Source organism: Mesoplodon densirostris, chromosome 4, assembly GCF_025265405.1.
Source record: "Mesoplodon densirostris isolate mMesDen1 chromosome 4, mMesDen1 primary haplotype, whole genome shotgun sequence".
Taxonomy (NCBI): Eukaryota; Metazoa; Chordata; class Mammalia; order Artiodactyla; family Ziphiidae; genus Mesoplodon; species Mesoplodon densirostris.
In genome coordinates, this window is record NC_082664.1 from 110,891,184 (window position 1) to 110,905,893 (window position 14,710).

At 39.1% G+C, this 14,710-nt stretch overlaps 1 protein-coding gene across 3 annotated transcripts in view; it reads left to right on the plus strand.

The window, feature by feature from the left end:
• Positions 1-14,710, plus strand: part of GABRB3 (gamma-aminobutyric acid type A receptor subunit beta3) — a 238,581-nt gene that overhangs the window by 212,690 nt on the left and 11,181 nt on the right. For all 3 annotated transcript variants that reach the window (XM_060095106.1, XM_060095104.1, XM_060095107.1), the window contains exon 7: positions 10,496-10,648. In XM_060095106.1, coding sequence (XP_059951089.1) covers positions 10,496-10,648 — 153 coding nt within the window. The remainder of the gene's footprint in view (positions 1-10,495; positions 10,649-14,710) is intronic.

Here is a 14,710-nt window from a genome sequence, read left to right on the forward strand (position 1 = left end):
TTATTATAGATGGTAAAATTTTCTTAACATAATTTCTTATTTGTTGCTGGTATATAAGAACACAATGATTTTGTATTGAACAACCTTGCTAAAGTATTTATTACTTCTATTAATTTATCTGAGATGGTATTTTTACCTATTCCTGAGCACTGGAGGGGCCTTTGTACATTTGGATTCCATATTTCCTCATTCTGACTTATATATGCTATTGTCATTATGTATTATAATTTTATATATATTTTAAACCCTGTACCATATTATTATTGTTATTAGATGCAGGAAATTTTCACTTAGATGTAATTATAAATAATCCTCTCTTCTTTGTTATTTATTCTTTCCTTTACCACCAAGTCTATCTATGAATGTTTCCTTCTGCCTAAAGAAGAATATTTTCTTTAGTGTGAGTCTCCTGGTCAAATTTCTTCTAGGGTTTAAAAAAAAAAAAAAACCTGTGTATGACTTTATATCATATTTATTCTTATAGGATAAATTTGCTGGTTACAGAAAGATAGGTTGGCATTTTTTCTTTTTCCATTTGAAGATATGACTTCATTTTCCCTGGTGTCCATTGTTTCCATTGAGAAGACAGTTGTTGGTCTAATTGGTGCTAGTTTCAAATTAATCTGTTTTTCCTCCCCCTCCAGATCCTTTTATAATTTTTCTCTTTGTTTTGATTTCACTGGCACTTACGATGTACTAAGATATAATTATCTCTCTAATTATTCTTCTTGGAGTTTGTAGATCTTCTTGAATCTTTTGCTTGAGGTCTTTCAGCAGTTTTAGAGCTCTGTCAGCCACCATTGCTTTTCCTCCATTTTCTCTCTGCTTTTCTCCTTTGAGGGTTCCAATTTCAATTCTGACAATTCCAGCATTGGATCTTGTCACTATATCTTCTATCTTGTCACTATATCTTCACCTTGCTTTCTGAATTTTTTATTTTCTCTTCATGCTTCACTCTGGAAATTTTCTTCTGGTTTATCTTTCAGTTCAACAATTCTTTCTTCATCTGTGTCTAATCTGCTACTATTGTACATGGGAAAATTATAGATATAATTCAAAATCTATGATGATGTTTTCTTTCTTCAGAGAGAATTTATGCTTGCCTCTGTCAGGCATGTAGAGGTATTAGCAATCCAGAATAAGCTTCATTTACTTTCTGGGATTTGGGTAATGCTGAGTTCAGATTCATTCCTTGCGCATGCTTGAATCCTTCTGATTTATCTTTACATCTTGGACAGAGCTCTTTGGAATCCCTATTTGACGGTGTCTATCTCCAGTTTTTTCTCCCTTTGTTCCATGAGTCTGTCAGATGTTCTACTTAGCTTCTCATCTTTCTGTTATAGAAACTACAGCTATCTGAAACATGGAGCTCACCTCTCCCAGTTTACTTTTTCTCCCAAACCTTAGCCCAGATTCTTACTGGCTTGTTATCCCTCCAGTGCCTCTAAGGAGATGTGTTTAAGTTTTGTCCATTTTTCCCAGTTGTTTCCAATAGAAGTGTTACCTATTCCACAATACTCAAACACCATAGCTTATTTTTTACTCCTCTTTATTTTTTCAGAAAAATTTACAGTTGTTTCAATATTTAATTCTTATTTAGCTTGGACTATTAATTACATGAGAGTAAAAAAGAAAAATTGGGATACTTTTTTTTTTTTTTTTTTTTTTTTTTTTTTTGCGGTACGCGGGCCTCTCACTGCTGTGGCCTCTTCCGTTGCGGAGCACAGGCTCCGGACGCGCAGGCCCAGCGGCCATGGCTCACGGGCCCAGCTGCTCCGCGGCACGTGGGATCCTCCCGGACCGGGGCACGAACCCGCGTCCCCTGCATCAGCAGGCGGACTCCCAACCACTGCACCACCAGGGAAGCCCCGGGATACATTTTTTATAATTACAGTTCAGTAAATATAAATCATTTAATTCTGTATTTTTCTGATAACATTATAGAGAGGAAACACTTATGCATAATTGTGTACTATTGAGGAAAGTGCTGTAAAGCTCAAAGTCAGGAGATCTGGGTCCTTGGTTGCAGCAATACAAAGCTGCGAAAATGTGAGCAGAGCACTTCAATGGCAGATAGTAAGAGGATTGGGTTAAAAGAAATACTGTGTTAAATTATTTCAACAAGCATATCCAGCTAACAATCAAAGAGCCCTTTAAATATCACTCTGGACACAGGATCTCTTCATTGGGACTTCAGCTTTTGTACTGGTCTTGAATGTACTTCTGCTGACCCACAAACTTTGGTATATATGGTTTTTGCCAAATCTGAAATTTACTCCTAACTTTTTCATTTTCTTTGAGCCAAAAGACTGAGATTTTTGATAAATTCATGGAGAACAAGTTACTTAATATACCTCTTTAATTATGTGATGTTTTTATTTCTCTCCTTTTTTTCCGGGGTACATTTGGACTGATACATTCTGGCTTCATTTCAAAATACTTCTGCCAAGATTAGAAGAAAGAAAAAGAAAAGAATCTAAAAATAAATGATGATGATACATTTCTGTTAAGATACCTGAATTTTCTATTCTTCAAAAATCAACTTTCAAAATACTATTTTGCTTTTCAATTATGATTATAAAACAAATTACAAAAATTTTAAAAGTCTGCATGTCACACCCTTAATACATGCACTTAATTTTCTCTAGAGTCCATTTGTGAACTCTGTGCTTTAGTTTTTTCCTAAAGTAAAGCCCTGTGATCAAATTATTACTCATTGAGTCTCTAAATAGCATCTACTATTGGTCTAGAGCCAATATTATATGAAAGGTTAGAAGAAGGAAATATCATCTATATCTCATTGTCTTTTAAATACCAAAGACAAATTCCCATTCTTTTTTCCCCATCGACTGTTTTTAGAAGGATCCTTAGAGACAAGTCACCTGTGCTTACTAGCCAAATACTACTAATCTTTCAGTGCAAAATGGCAGAACTAGAGCAAACTTACTCTCAGTGCCAAAGGAGAGCTTAACTATCTCATCTTATTGCTATGAAATCATTTTCCTTTAAGGGCTCCTGACCTATGAAAAATGTCTCACTACAGAAACCAGATTTCCTCAGAAATTCATTGTCCCACACCTCCTTTGCAAAACTAAGTCTCGTCTACCTTCATCTTTTGGAATTGCTTTTAAGACTTCCACACAATTTTTTAAATGTGCTCAGTGCTAAGTAAAAATGCTTAGATTACAGAATCTTGAGCACAGAAGTCACCATAGAGGAGAGAAAGAAAAGGAAGAAGGAACTTGCTTTTATTGAGTGTGTATTTGCGGCCAGATAGTATGTTTGGTACTTGATATGAATGAATTAAGCCATTTAATTTCCAGTAAAGTACACATAGTAGGTATTCTTTTTCTTATGATAGAGTTATTAAAATGTAATTTACATACCATAAAATTTAAGCATTTAAAGTATATAATTCAATTGTTTTTAGTGTATTTACAGAGCTTTGTAATCATGACCACAATCAATTTCCCAATATTTTCATCACCCTGGAAACCCTGTACTCATTAGCAGTCACTCCCCATTTCCCCCAATCTGCCAACTCTAACCCTGGGTAATCTAATTTCTGTTTCTATGGATTTGCCTATCCTGTACATTTCATGTGAATGGAATCATACACTATATGGTCCTATATGTCTGGCTTCTTTCACTCAGCATGATGTTTTCAAGGTTCATCCTTATTGTGGCATTTATCAATACTTCATTCCTTTTTATTGCTGAATAATATTCCATTGTATGACTATATCATATTTTGTTTAACCATACATAAAGTTGATGAATGTTGGGCTGTTTCTACCTTTTGGTCATCAGGAATAAAGCTGCTATGAACATTCATGCACACGTTTTTCTGTGGACATAAGTTGTCATTTGCATTACATATGTACTTAGGATTGCAACTGCTGGGTCATATGATAACTATGTTTAACCTTTTGAGGAACTGCCAAACTGTTTTTTAAAGTGGCTGTACCATTTAAGTTCTATAAGCAATCATGAGGGTTCTAATTTATCCACATCCTTACCAACATGTGTTATCGTCTTTCTTTTTTATTGTAGTCATCCTAATAGTATGAAATGGCGTCTCATTGTGGTTTTGACTTGCATTCCCTTAATGAGTAAGATGCTGAGCATCTTTTATGTACTTACTAGACACTGGTCTTATCTTCTTAGGAGAAATATCTATTCAAGTCCTTTGCCCATTTTTAAATTGGGCTGTTTGTATTTTTTGTAAACCTTCTTTATATATTCTAGATACAAGTTCTTCATCAGATATATGATTTGCAAATATTTTCTCCCTTTCTGTGGACTGTATTTTCATTTTCTTGATGGTTTCCTTTGCAGAATAATAGTTTATAATCAATGGAGTATAATTTATATTTTTTCTTTTTTCACTTGTGATATTATTGCCCTAATTTTACACACAAGGAAACTAAGGGTCTGAGAGGGTAGCCAACTTCCTAAAGGAATATCCCAAATAAACCCTGAGCCTGAACCTGGATCACTCAGATGCCCCTGCTCTTTGCTTCAGAGTCATAGGATAGAACATTCTGGCTTTACTGTGGAGGGATCAGAAAGAGAATCATTGCCTGGTTGAGACAGTCTTTGAGAAAGTTTTGTTTTTCCTCTTTCTCTCTTTCCTATTTCATATATCTCCTTCCCTTTATGGAATTTTTGAACATATATTAATTACGGTGACTAGCAACGCAAGTGAGAAAATTAGGAACACCATTTTGAACTTTAGGTTGTATTATAAAGTAAAAAAGGTAGATATTGAATGAGACAGCATCATAAAGACCCCAAGAGCAGCACCGAGCTCACAAAGCTTCCTAGGCAATTGTGGGAGAGCCCCCACGGTGGCCGCCTTGGAGGGGGACAGGTATATGTACATAGGCCAGCTCTGCTGAAGTTGCTAAAATATCAGCTTGTTACTTTATAGATACATTTGAGTGGTTCTTATCACTCCGCAAAGGTGACATGGTACTCTGCATCCACATTTTTATGAGTTCTTCAACAATATTAACGCCTTAGAAAGTGCTATTAATTGAGGCTGGATGAGAGATCCAGAGCCTTGTTTCTGGCCACAACTTTTAGTGCATCTGGGGAGAAAGGGTTGAGATCAGCATCTTTGATAGATAGTTTTGCCAAGGAAGCCCTGAACCAGAACAATGCACTTGTATTTAGGGACTGTACCTTTGTCTTTTTACTCAGCATCTACTTGTGGACCTGACCACATCTGCATTGGCACGCAGACTTTAGGGCTTCTGTGCCTTTCTGTTGTAATTTGTAAGCTTCTATTGCACTTTTGAAGGTTATGTCTTGGTGCAGATGACTCACTACTTCTCAACTTTAAATTATCAGCCACTTATTATGATCATTTGAGGAGTTTCTCCATAGATACAGGATACATCAGCACATCTGTTGTACCAGTGTCAGGACTTTATCTAACAGAGCTACACAAAGACTCTATGTGTTCTTGAAGATGCACACCAAATGGCAAAAGTCTTTGCCTAGAAGAATGGATCTTGACACCTCTGAAGATTCTTGTGTTTATTAACATTCTGAGGTCTCTGTCTCATGGTATCTTGAAAGGCTTTTCTTCATTTGGCCCTGGTGGATCTTTTACCTTGAAGGCTATTCTGCTTCTCTGCCTGTAAAGACTCTTATTCAACCAGTAGTATCTCAGTTCAGATACCGTGAAAACTTTCTTAAACTTGTGCCCTAGAATATCCAGTGTAGCCCTTACCTCTGGTTTACCGAGGCCAGTTCTGTATGAGTCTCTCTGACAGATTAGGAGCTAGTTGAGAGCATAGACTATCCTCTTATTCATCTTTTTTGTTTCCTCCACTAACATTCCCACCTGTGGGATTAGGAGATTGGGATTGGGGGGTCAGCACATGGAGAATGCCTAAAAATTTTGTTGATTTGAAGGTATATTTCACATTTAAGAAATAGAATGTATTTACTAAATGAATACATAAGAAAATAGTATATTTTCTTAATTCTATGTTCTGTGTTAATGAGTACCTTGGTGAATACATAGTTTTGAAATCTGAGTAATATTCCCTTTCTCAGGGTCACTAATGACCTTCCAAGTGTTTGACTATGCAATTGTATCATTGGTCCCCATGTTGCCTGGGGCAAGTATTCTCAAAAGAGTATCAGTTGTACTTCATTGCATAAGTATCAATATTTGCCTTGTAGGGAACAGTTTCCCTAAAGAAGATGTATTTTGGAAAAAGTTAAGAAAGTTGACTCAAAATGGAAAGTTGGGGAATATGGTAGATTGCATTATCATTCAAAAAATATTTGTTGCACTTCCCTGGGAGAGGACTGAACTGTCCTACTCCAGGGACATAAAGATTGACAGTGAGACTTGCTCTGGACGATGAAATGTGACGGGAAGTATGTGTGGCACTTCTTCCACAGTGTCCAGCTGACTTCCAGATAGAGGAAGCTAAGTGGCTATGGAGCACAAGAAAGAAAAAAAAATCTTTGTTGTAAAGCTACTGAGATTTGAGGGGTCTTTTGCTACTACAACATGAGCCAGTCTATCCTGATGGAATCAAACAACATTCCAAGTAGAGTGGATATAGTGACAAATATCTGGAGCATAGAATAGCAAATGACAAGTAAAGGCATGAGATTGCCATGAAACTGCAAACTAAGATCTGATTTTGAAGTTACTTCAGTAAAAATGTTGAAGTTGTGGGCTTCCCTGGTGGTGCAGTGGTTAAGAATCTGCCTGCCAATGCAGGGGACACGGGTTCAAGGCCTGGTCCAGGAAGATCCCACATGCCACGGAGCAACTAAGCCCGTGCGCCACAACTACTGAGCCTGTGCTCTAGGCCCGTGTGCCACAACTACTGAGCCTGTGTGCCACAGCTACTGAAGCCCATGGGCCTAGAGACCGTGCTCCACAACAAGAGAAGCCACCGCAATGAGAAGCCCGCGCACTGCAGCAGAGTAGCCCCTACTCACCGCAACTAGAGAAAGCCCACGCGCAGCAACAAAGACCCAACGCAGCCAAAATAAATCGATAAGTAAATAAAATAAATTTATTTTAAAAATGTTGAAGTTGCTATGGGATTTCAAACTAATATTTAATAGAGTTACTGACTGTTTTGAGTATTAAACTTGCTAAAGAGTCACATAAATAAACCAAATATGCCTGTTTTCTTTCTCTCAGTACAGATGCATTTATTAATAGACAGAGATGGTTTAGACATTTAGCTAAGCATGACAGTATATGAAAAATACATTACCTCACAAACTCTGCCTAGGGGTATGTAGAGCTTACTAAGGAAGATCTTACCTTGGTAAATATTAATAATTATAACTTTAAAGAGGAAAGGAAATAAGAGGGTAATTACTTACACTTGGAGGGAAGAAAAAGAAAGGATTTATGGAAGATGTGGCATTTGACCAAGGCCTTGAAGTATGGCTAAAGGAAGACATTTCTTTTTTTTTTTTTTTTTTTTGTGGTATGCGGGCCTCTCACTGCTGTGGCCTCCCCCGCTGCGGAGCACAGGCTCCGGATGCGCAGGCCCAGCGGCCATGGCTCACGGGCCCAGCCGCTCCGCGGCATATGGGATCCTCCCAGACCGGGGCACGAACCCGTATCCCCTGCATCGGCAGGCGGACTCTCAACCACTGCGCCACCAGGGAGGCCCAGGAAGACATTTCTTAAGGGGAGAACACTGGGTGGGAATCAGCAGAGGCAAGAAATATGGACAATTATTTTGAGGCAGTGAGGATACTTCTTGGCTAGAAAATGTTATGCTTAATGCAGAGACATGGTGGAAAATAAAACTAACGTTAAATTGGGAAAACATTTTAGAGAAACTAAAATTCCCGGATGACTATTTTGACCTTTATGCGAAGCCTTAGAAGTTGTTGAACACGGGATGACTGTGCTTTTGAAACATATGGGCCAGGGACCCAGAGGTGTCAAAGCCCAGGCAGGGCTCTGACTTGGCTCATGGGCACATCATGTCTATGGACATGTCCGTGTCCATGTCCATAGACATGGAATGTACTATAAAACAACAGAGTGTATCAAATCTATGTCAGCAGAAGCTTTATTTCTTAGAGGTGTTGGAAAACTTGGTTAGTTGTTTGTGGAACAAAAACCAACATTCATGTTCACTTCATATCAAATTGCCAACCCTCAAAATAGGTTTGTGGTTAGCTCTCTATTGTGAACTTATCTAAACCTAAAAACAGGTTTTAAAAATCACAGGGAAAAAAATAAAATGGATAGACTCAACTACATACAAAACTTGTTTTTATATGTCCCCCACTTTACCCTATTCAGATTTTTAAACAAATAACTGGAAAAGTGCTTGCAAAGGATACAAGCAAGTATTAGTATTAAAAGAACTTTAATGAATAGGTAAAAACAGTGAGAGGAACAAAAAATGGGAAAGATGAATGAACAGTATAATTAGATTATTTATAAAGTTAAAATCAGGGGAAAAACAAACATTTAGGAAGTGATCAATTAAAGAAAGTGATTGAAAGGACAAATTTTCCCAAGGAAATTAACAGAAGTTATTTTTAAGAAATATTATGGGGCTTCCCTGGTGGCGCAGTGGTTGAGAGTCCGCCTGCTGATGCAGGGGACACGGGTTCGTGCCCCGGTCCGGGAAGATCCCACATGCCACAGAGCAGCTAGGCCCGTGAACCATGGCCGCTGAGCCTGCACGTCTGGAGCCTGTGCTCCGCAATGGGAGAGGCCACAACAGTGAGAGAGAGGCCCACATACCGCGCAAAAAACAAAATTATGTAATATTGTTATGTTTACAAAATGAGATAGGCACTTCTATAAAGTACTCATAGTGGCGTGTATGCTTGTATGGTTCTTTTGCAAACTAATTTGGGAATATGTATCAAAAGCCTTCAACATTGGCTTAGCAATTCCTCTTTTGGCGCATTCATCCTAAGGCAGTAAGTTTAAACTTAATGAAAGGACTCTACTCAAAGGTATCCGTAAGAATATTACTTAAAGTTTTGTAAAAATGGAAGTACCCTAAATTTATCGCATTCAGAAAAATGTATTTATAAACTATAGAATACATGTGTATGTATTTGATGGAAAATTAGGAAAAATTTAAAATTGTATTTAAAAGTAATTTGTAATAAGGATGAAAATGTTTATGCTATGGTGACAATACAATATGTGCATTTGATCAGAGTTATATAAAAGGAACTATACACACACAGGCACATAAAAGACTGGAGGAAATTTCCAGATTGTCAGCTTTTAAATGCTGGGTCCATTAGGCGATTTCTTTTCTCCTTTATATAATTTGTCTGAAAATGTGGTTGATGCTAAAGTAGGAGCCTAGAGGTTAAAGTCTTTCATCTACTACATAGAAGAAACAGTCATACGAATGAATCAGACTGGAAAAGGGATAGACATAGGGACAAAACCAGAAAGGGATGTGGAGCAAAGTCAGGGAAATGCATATACTTTGAGGCAGGAGGAGAACAGGAGCCTGTCAGGCTTGGAGTAGGAGGAAGACAAGAAAAGTGAGGCCTCCTGAAGCTTTGGGTGGAAGAATCTCAGAAACAGAGCGCCATCCATCCGTGAAGGCAGGAGGGGAGGAGGCAAGGAAGTTGATGATTAGAGAGGGTTGACCTTCCAGCAACCTCAGTTGAGTCCAGAAAATTAAGAGCTGAGAAGTTTGAAACTGATAAAGTGGGCTGTTGAAATGGACAGGAGGAAATGGAAGCCACACTTTCCTTGCTCCAAGAAAAACAAAATCAAACAGAAAAGGCAAATATATAGCTATAGGTGGCATAAGCAGTAGGCTTTTTTCTCTGCACTGGCAGTGGTGGTGGGGTTCAAGGCTGTCTAAGTGGGATGTGCACATCAGGAGGCTAGTGCTAACACTGGGATTCAAATACAGGAAAGCAGACTGGGTGCTTCTCAGCTCTCCTTGATGCCTTTCCTGTGGTTGGAGCACAGCATCTCAGAGTATACTCCTGCCCTTTGTGCCTCTCCAGCTCTCGGGTGGGGGTCCCTGAGCTATCCCAGGTGTTCCAGGGTCAGTGCCTCAAACATCTGCACTGTTGCTCTAGATGGACTGACGGGATGACTGATAGAAACCATTTTGCTCAGTAAAGCCTTGAGCCAAATCTCCCCTATCTACAATGGAGAAGAAGAGGACCAATAGTTGAAAACTAAATGAGATATTTGGCACTATTATGTGTTCTAAGCTAAAGGCTTCCCCCACAGTTTTCTCAGGGACAGTTCTCAGCTGAGTATTTAACCTTAGAAGAGTATCCTCGTCGTGACCTCATACATAGACTGAAAATCATTCCTCTCCCAAGTTCTCGATGGGTACCATTAGGCGCGCGGAGGCAGATTGCGTGGTTGTGGACCACCCCTCCGTTCTGGACTTTTCTAATGCATGCTGTTGACCCCTGGAAGTCAAAGCAAACTCTTTGTCTGCTGTGTCTGATCTCCAGTGTAACTCCTGTCTGTTTACCATAGGTGCCTACCCTCGGCTCTCACTGAGCTTTCGGTTGAAGAGAAACATTGGATACTTCATTCTCCAGACCTACATGCCCTCTATCCTAATTACAATTCTCTCATGGGTATCCTTCTGGATCAATTATGATGCATCTGCGGCTAGAGTTGCCCTTGGTATGTGTTATTTTTAAATGATACCTAAAATGTAAAGTCACCATATCATTACAATATTAAGGGAGTTCAAAGACTATAATTCAACTACAATTTTTTGACATCATGACACCAGTCTTGCCCATATAGTCACTTTTTATCTTGAAACACTAATTTCATGCATGATTCTCTTGATGTGTTAATTTAATTATAAGGCTCAAATGTGAATTTTCACGCCCATGAAAGGGAAAATATGCTTGCCGAATATTTGCATAATAAAACTATTTTTGACACTAATTTTAAAGCAAGGATTAACATCTCCTATTCAAAATTATTCTGTTGCCCAGAAAGAAGACTTGATTAATTGTGCATTCTTTTTTAAGTCAGAAAAACAGTCAAATGTTATACCATACAATTGGAATTACACAAATTAATGAGCACTAAAAGGTGATATTAAATTCTGAGTGGTTCCCAAGAACTCTAGTGATCTCTTCTGGCCATTGGTCACTTGACAACTGGATTATTAGCTGATGTACAATATAATTATACATTCCAGTATGATTTCTAATATTTTTTAATTATTAAGGGAAGGCTTATATTTTCAGAAACATTATTTTCTACTGAGCTAATTATTATGAAACTGCATGGACAAAATAATTATTTAAATACATTTTAGGTAAGTACTGAGCTTTTAGAGCTGAAGAACAATTGTCCAGTTTATCCCTTCTTTGGGTAGGGTTGAATTTAATTCCTGGGAGTGAAGTCATCAATAATACCTTTCAAAATTGATGGGAAAGGATTACAACACATCTGCTGGTAAGCCTGCAGAGAAGCATAAGAATTCAGGGATCTGGTTGTCCCTCTTTCTTACTTTTTCTATTTACCATCTCTTCCCAGGAATATAAGTTGCTTAGCATCATGCTTCCAGGAGAATGTGTGTACATGTGCGTAAGTGGACGTCTGGTTTAGACGCAAAGACAGGTGACTCGCACTGATTCAAGATTAGATTTCTCATGAAATAACATTTAACAGTGACTTATTTTTTTCTAATGAAATAACATTTAACAGTGACTTAAGAAACTTAGGTAGTTATCTCTAAAGTATTAGGTGAATGTAAAAACACTTTGAGCAGAATAAGGTATCAAAAAATCAAAAGTGCTGTTAATCTATTTCTAATGGGCTTGGTAAAGGAAAAATCTCTCGAAAACACCTTCAGGATTTTTTACCACCTGCAGAGGTTACATCTGCAGGTTACACTTGCAGAGGTAACATCAGTCCTTTCTGTAGGTTTTGCCTTTTTTGTTATGTTACTAGATTGCTCTTTGTTAAACGATTTTCTCTTCTCACCTGGAAAATTCACAGCTAAAATGAATTTGCTAGGGCAGATCCAAATTTTGTGGAGCTTCTAGCTTATACAACTTCAGGAGCTCTCTTTAAGAAAAAGAATATAAAATACATAAATACAGAATTTCCAGAACCCCTCCCGAGCCTGTAAGAGGCCTGTATTAGAGAAGATCGATCAGAAGCTGAAGCTTCCTGAGCTTCCAGGGAATCTGCCTCAGAGAATGTGTTATTTTTGAGGTATTTAGAGAAATATGAGTACCAAAGAACCAGAATTATCTGGCATCATCAAAAGTGAGGTGTACTGAAAATGCAAATTTCTCAATTTTCTGGATGATCCAAATTCTATAGCTCCTAAATTGTTAAACATTGTCTTCCACAATATTAAATAGATAATCTATCTGGAGTGGATTAGAGTCAACATAGCCTCATTACAGCGTATGAAAGTAGATTCCACTTTTTCTTGTCAACTCAGTATTGTTACTCTAAACCTCAATCATGCTTCTGGGATGTTTTCATGTTCATGAAAACATGAACATGCTTCATGCTTCATGCTTCATGTTTTGCTGGGACAGAGGAGTGGTCTGTCCAGACGGGCTAAGGCATTACCACTGGAGGTGTGCAGGTCCTGATGGATATCAGAAGTCTGGGAGGCAGAATTGAAGGCATTTGCCAGTGTTGGCGTGGACCTGAGGCCTGGAGGTCGAGAAGGCAGCTGGGATCTCCAGGCTGCAGTGTCTGGCCAGATTGACGTCCAGCAGGTCCCGCTCTCAGCGTGGGACCCCAGTCCTCTCACTCCTTCTCTCCCAGCTTCTGCATAAGACATGGTCTCTGAGCCTGGGTCTGCAGGACTTGGGAAGTGACAGCACGGCAACTCCAACTGGTTAAGGAAAAGTGTATCATCGGGTAATGAACCCTAAATAACAGCAACAACAACAACAATCATTAAGGCTGAAACTTACCAAATACTCAGGTTCTAAGTTCTGTGCAAGGTCATTGGAAAGTGGTTACCTGATCCATGGTGCAGAAGATCCATAGCACGATAGGCAGTGTTATCGTTCCCATTTTACAGAGAAGGGAGTGAGGTGCAGAGAAGCTACATAACTGGTGCAAAGTCAGATAATATTAAGTGTCAGAAGAAAGATTTTAATCCAGTTTGTCTGACTCCAGGGCCCTTAACCACTACAGGTGATTTCTACAGTGTCAATAGACAATACACAGAAGGGTTCTTTGGTCTATTACATTGTAAAAATAATGGATTTTTTTAAAGGTCAGCAAGAATTATTATTAACCATCCTTATTAAGGATTCTCTGAGAACCTTTAAGATGCTAATGTGCTTAGTGCCTCCTGGAGAGGATATGGCTATAGTTTGGGGGACTTTGATTGGAGAACTCCCCCTCCCCCAGCTGACTTCATGTGTCTTGTCATGAACTACACCCTTCGAAATGCTTAGAGTGCTGTTTGCCTTCATCCTGAATGGTTGCACAGTGGTGAGTTCTCCCCACTACTAAATGAGGTCTGAGAGGTGCGGGTCTGCACAGAAGGGTGCTCAGTGAAAACCTCCTTGGCATGTCCCTCCGGTTCAGGGCACTGTTGGACCTGGAATTGTCAGGGGTTGTCTCTACTGAGAAGGGAAACGCTGGTTCTTCACCCAGCTGTGCTGCACAGATGCTCTGTGTGCTTCAGGATCTTATGCTTCTTCTGCCCAGGGTCTGACCCCCACATCCACTGAACTGTTAGTGTTAGAAGCCGCCAGACTACAAAGTTGGGAGTTGTAATTACATGGTCGTCCTCAAAAATACCGAAGTCTGCTTATCAGTGAATAATAGTATTGGTCCTTCTGAAAGTGAAAATTTACACTAAGATAATTTAAGCCACATTATTTAGGTCACAAAGAAGAAAAATTAAATATCTTTTGATTAAATGATATAAATTATATTTTTATTTCACAACCATCTTTATAAATGCAGTTTTTCAAGCATAATATTTCCTTAATATAAATGAGAAATAATTTGAAGCTAATAGTTAGCAAGACTTAACAGCTTGGCAAATGTATGAAGAACACAGAAGGCACCACTCAGTCTCCCGTTCTGCCATTGGATGGGGTCCCCTTTAGAGATCAGAAGTTCAAAGCGAGGCTGTCAGATCTGGGTCTCCTGCCAAGAAACTGGAGGCTACCAGAAAATGTATTTTTCTGTGATGCTGATAACAATAACATCTGTTGTCATGAGTGTTAACAATGCCAGTTACCATTAGCCCATCACCGTGGTGTTTAGACTTCACAGCACCTTTAGACAACAGCTGTGGACCTATCAAGCTCATTCAGGTCCTGCTGCTGGGATGTGGTGGAGCCAGGCTTTTGGCCTGGGCCATGTGGTTCTACTATCCAGGCCATGAACCACTGCATCCATCACTCTCCACGGTTATCTTGATAGGAAGGAAAACGATACAAAGAATTGGAGAATGCATGGCCTTTCAAGCTAAGAGGTCATGTGATCCCAAGCTGGAAAGCCAGGGAACACTACTCACCACAAAACCTTACTCTTAAGGGACTCCTTGAGCTGGCGCTGATGGGCCTGAAGCCAGCATCCTTGCCCATTTTCCTCGCCTTTGCCAGGCTGAGTGCTTGTTGACATGTGCTGGCCGTCCCTGTTTTGTGTTACTTTAGCCCATTTTCTGGGTACATCTACTGAGGCCTGTGTTATACACATCCACTCAGGATAATCAACTGGAAAGCCAAAGCA